This window comes from Phoca vitulina, unplaced genomic scaffold (assembly GCF_004348235.1).
Source record: "Phoca vitulina isolate PV1807 unplaced genomic scaffold, GSC_HSeal_1.0 scaffold52, whole genome shotgun sequence".
NCBI classification, from domain to species: Eukaryota; Metazoa; Chordata; class Mammalia; order Carnivora; family Phocidae; genus Phoca; species Phoca vitulina.
The window spans coordinates 1,939,054-1,944,117 of NW_022589755.1; the positions used below are offsets into that span (position 1 = coordinate 1,939,054).

Sequence of the window (5,064 nt, forward strand, 5' to 3'; positions counted from 1 at the left end):
CTGGGGCAGCGAGCATGAGTGAGCAGGTGTGTGCACTGCGAGACCCGTGCCGTGTGCGCCCGTGTGTGGAACCTGTTCTCCTGGGTGTGGCCGTGTGACTCCGTGTGTGTGTGTCTGGGGCAGCGAGCATGAGTGAGCAGGTGTGTGCACTGCGAGCCCCGCGCCCGTGTGCGCCCGTGTGTGGAACCTGTTCTCCTGGGTGTGGACCGTGTGACTCCGTGTGTGTGTCTGGGGCAGCGAGCATGAGTGAGCAGGTGTGTGCACTGCGAGCCCCGCGCCCGTGTGCGCCCGTGTGTGGAACCTGTTCTCCTGGGTGTGGACCGTGTGACTCCGTGTGTGTCTGGGGCAGCGAGCATGCGTGAGCAGGTGTGTGCCCGTGTGCGCCCGTGTGGACCCTGTTCTCCTGGGTGTGGACCGTGTGCCCTGTGTGTGTCTGGGGCAGCGAGCATGAGTGAGCAGGTGTGTGCACTGCGAGCCCCGCGCCCGTGTGCGCCCGTGTGTGGAACCTGTTCTCCTTGGTGTGCACCGTGTGACCCCGTGTGTGTCTGGGGGTGCTGCTGTCTGTGGTGTTTGTCCATGGGCGTGTCCCCCAGCCCGAGCGTGCCCGCATCCTGTGTGCCTCAACAGGACTGCAGGTGCAGGTCTGCAGGGGTCACAGGGTGTGTAGGATTCGCTGTGCAAGCCTGGGTCGCTGCATTTCTGCGCACGGGCCAGCCCCTGCACACGTGTGCCTGCGTGTGCCTGGGTGTGTCGCCGTGGGCCGTGTCCCCGTGCACGCCTGTCTGTGTGGAGCAGGGCAGCACGTGGGCTTCTCTGTGACCCCGTGTGTGTCCGCGTCTCTCCGATGGCTGCCTGTTCGTCTGCACGCCCGTGCAGGGACTACTCCGCCCTGAACCCACTTCCCCGCCCACGCGCACCCAGAGGAAACGCCCTCTGCCCCAGCATCTTCCTTCACGGCTCCCATTTCTTTCTCTCACAGGTGATCACTGGACCCACCAGTACGTGGCAGCCAGAGCAGGGGCCCCAAGCTGAGTGACGTGGACAGGACCTGATGCTCCCAAGACCACAAGGTGGGTACCCCTGCCCTCTCTGGGGACACAGGCCTGAGGGCTGCCTGTGGAGACGGCACCAGAACTGGGCCTGGCCCAGCCTGCCTCCCACCAGCAACGTTCTCACGGCTGCACACAGGACCCTGCTCGCTCTGACCCTCACCCCCACCACACCTGATCTCCCCTGCCACCTGCGCAGTTGTTCTGCTCTACTCCCTCCCCCGATGCCCAGCATCTTTGCTTTTCCTCTGTCATCCCAGCCATGGTCCTGCTGAGGACCTTGGCTTCTGCTGCACTCATGGCCCAGAACGCTCACTCCTTCACTTCTAGGTCTACACTCAGAAGTCTTCTCCCTGAGGCCTGGGCTCCGGGGAAGAACATTCCAGGCAAATTCAACAGCCAGTGCAAAGGCCCTGAGTCAGGAGCATGCCTGGAATGTTTTGGAACAGGGGGAGGCCCATGGTTGGAGCAGTGAACCTTTGCCACACGTTCATAATTCCTAAAAGATAGACGGTTGAGTTCTCCTGTTTCTAACCTAAACAGCATCATACCCGATCAATTCTTTGCATCTCACTTTGTTTGCGCACGCTGCGGATCTGAGGTTCGGAGCTGGTACGGTGGCTGACGGGCGTTCGTGTTTATGCTGGGAGATACTCCCCTGTATGAATATACCCCTGTTCACTGGACTGCTCCCTTGTTCCTGGACAGCTGGATTGTCTTCTGGTATTTGGCTGTTACAAACAGCCTTGGACAAGCCTCCACGTACACGTGTGCAGTTTCTCCTGCTCACATTCCAGAAAATGTAATTACTGGGCTACAGGGGATGTGTGTCTTTAGCTTTCCTTGAAAATGCCAGTGATTTGTCCAGTGCTTGCTCCCACCAGCAGTATATGATGCGTGGAGTTTGGGAGCTCCCTGTTCCCCTGTGTATGATTTTTCTCCATCAAAGAAAACTCTCAGCTCAGACTGACAAACATAGTACTGCAGACTCGGTGTCTTCGACAACAACAATTTACTCACAGTTTCGGAGGCTGGAAGTTCAGGATGAAGGCATCAGCGCAGCTGGGGTTCTGGTGAGGACCCTCTTCCTGGCTTGGAGATGGTCTCCTCCTCACTGTGGAGAGAGGGAGCTCTGGTCTCTCTTCCTTTTATGAGGACACCAATCCCATCATGGGGGGGGGCCTCATTATCTCCCAAAGACCCCACCTGCAGACACCATCACTTCAGGCTTTGATCTATGAATTTCGGGGAGGAGACACATTCTAGCCTGCAGCACCAGGTTGCAAAGCTGTATTTAAGAGCTATCGGGGCGCCTGGGTGGCTCAGTCGGTTAGGTGTCTGCCTTCAGCTCAGGTCATGATCCCAGGGTGCTGGGATCGAGCCTGGAGTCTGGCTCCTTGCTCAGCTGGGAGCCCGCTTCTCCCTCTCCTCCCCGCTCGTTCTCTATCTCTGTCTCTGTCTCAAATAAATAAAATAAAGCTGTCAGAGTCCTGTTTTTGCAAGGATCTTTTAAAATTGTTTTCAGTTCGTTAAGTCAGTGATTCTCAATCAGGGATCATTTTGCCCCCCAGGGGACACTTGGAACTGTCTGGAGACAATTTGGTGGTCACACGGTGGGGGGTGCTACCTGTAATCCACGGGTGGAGGCCCAGGGGTGCCGCTAAACGTCCTACGGTGCACGGGACGGCCTGCAACAAAGAATGATCTGACCCCAACTGTCCGGAGTGAGGAGGCTGAGACCCTGCAGTGAGTCTTTTCCAGCCCAGGACAAATGACCAACCTGTTTGGTTTTTCTCTTTTCTTTCAGGTCCAGTCAAGAAGATGCGAAAACAGGCAGCGGCTCAGGAAGCGGGGATGGAAGGACTCTCGCCCGAGGCCAGCCCCCGGGGCTCCGAGGCAGGAGGAACCCGGAAACGGGAGGCTCAGGTCAGGGACGGGCAGGAAAACCAGGAAAGCTGTCTGAAGCAGGAGGCCGTGGCCCACGGGGCAGACCCCGCCGGCGGCGGTGTGCGGGCGCAGGATGACCTCGGCGGGATCCCGGGACCCGGCTGCAGCCCTCCCCGCACCCAAGCCGACAGCAGGCCCCAGAGGCGCGCGGCGCCGAGGAAGAACGCGAGGCAGAAGGCGGCCGACTCGGGGGAGGCGGGGCGAGGCGGCGGCCCCAGGAAGCCGTGGAAGTGTGGGGACTGCGGCAAGGCCTTCAGCTACTGCTCGGCCTTCAGGCTGCACCAGCGCACGCACACCGGCGAGCGGCCGTTCGCGTGCGCCGACTGCGGCAGGGCCTTCAGCCAGAGCGTGCACCTCACGCTGCACCGGCGCACGCACACGGGCGAGCGGCCCTACGCGTGCCCCGAGTGCGGCAAGGCCTTCAGCCAGGGCTCCTACCTGGCGTCGCACTGGCGCACGCACACGGGCGAGCGGCCGCACCGCTGCGCCGACTGCGGCAAGGCCTTCGCGCGCCCCACGCACCTGGCGCAGCACCGGCGCGTGCACACGGGCGAGCGGCCGTACGCGTGCGCGCAGTGCGCCAAGGCCTTCCGCAACCGCTCGTCCCTGCTGGAGCACCAGCGCATCCACACGGGCGAGAAGCCGTACGCGTGCGCGCACTGCGCCAAGGCCTTCCGCTTCTCCTCGGCGCTCATCCGCCACCAGCGCACGCACACGGCCGAGCGGCCGTACGCCTGCGGCCAGTGCGCCAAGGCCTTCACGCAGACCGCGCACCTGGCGCAGCACCGGCGCGTGCACACGGGCGAGAAGCCCTACAGCTGCCCCGACTGCGGCGCGCCCTTCAGCCAGAGCGCCTCGCTCGCCGAGCACCGGCGCATCCACACGGGCGAGAAGCCGTACGCGTGCGCGCAGTGCGGCAAGGCCTTCACGCAGGTGTCGCACCTGGCGCAGCACCAGCGCGTGCACACGGGCGAGCGGCCGTACGCGTGCCAGGACTGCGGCCGCGCCTTCAGCAACCGCTCGCACCTCGTGCAGCACCACCTCGTGCACACGGGCGCCAGGCCCTACAAGTGCCCGCAGTGCGGCGCGGCCTTCAGCCACGTGTCCTCGCTCATCGAGCACCAGAAGACCCACACGGGCGAGAAGCCCTTCCGCTGCGCGGACTGCGGCAAGGCCTTCAGCCAGGGCTCCTCGCTCGCGCTGCACCGGCGCACGCACACGGGCGAGCGGCCCTACGCGTGCCCCGAGTGCGGCAAGGCCTTCCGCAACCGCGCCTACCTGATCCAGCACCACATCGTGCACACCGGCGAGAAGCCGTTCGAGTGCGGCGGCTGCGGCAAGGCCTTCAGCTTCTCCTCCGCGCTCATCCGCCACCAGCGCACGCACGCCGACGGGAAGCCCCACTCGTGCGGCCGGTGCGGCGCCACCTTCACGCGGCTGCCGCACCTCACGCGACACCTGGGCTCCCACCGCGAGGACAAGCCGGCGGGCGGCAGCGAGCCAGCGGACACGGCCCCCGGCCGGCGAGAGGACGACAGCTGACGCTCACCGGGGCCTCCCGCGGCGCGTTCACCCCCGCTTCCGGCCTCGCGGCGCCGAGGGCACAGCCCCGGGCCTCCCCGTGCTGCCCGGGAGGACCCCGAGGCTCGGGGGAGCTCGGTGACGCGCCCGGGTCCCACGGGGAGGAGGTCCCCGCCGGGGCCCGACCCCACGTCTGCCGGACTGGACACACACACACACACACGCTCACACACACACACACACCCCCTCTGACCCCACGTCTGCCGGACTGGACACACACACGCTCACACACACACACACACCCCCTCTGACCCCACGTCTGCCGGACTGGACACACACACTCACACACACACACACCCTCTGACCCCACGTCTGCCGGACTGGACACACACACACACGCTCACACACACACACTCACACTCGACTCCTGCCACCCCACCCCCACCACACACACACACACACACTCGACCCCACGTCTGCCGGACTGGACACACACACACACGCTCACACACACACACTCACACTCGACTCCTGCCACCCCACCCCC

At 63.9% G+C, this 5,064-nt stretch overlaps 1 protein-coding gene across 4 annotated transcripts in view; it reads left to right on the forward strand.

Annotated features, from left to right (window-relative positions):
- The window catches only part of ZNF835 (zinc finger protein 835), a 5,477-nt gene extending 621 nt beyond the window's left edge, over window positions 1-4,856 (forward strand). For all 4 annotated transcript variants that reach the window (XM_032388145.1, XM_032388146.1, XM_032388148.1 and 1 more), the window contains exons 2-3: window positions 980-1,070; window positions 2,857-4,856. In XM_032388145.1, the coding sequence (XP_032244036.1) occupies window positions 1,052-1,070; window positions 2,857-4,538 (1,701 nt within the window). In that variant the 5' untranslated portion in view covers window positions 980-1,051 and the 3' untranslated portion in view covers window positions 4,539-4,856. The remainder of the gene's footprint in view (window positions 1-979; window positions 1,071-2,856) is intronic.
- The last annotated feature ends 208 nt before the right edge of the window (window positions 4,857-5,064 follow it).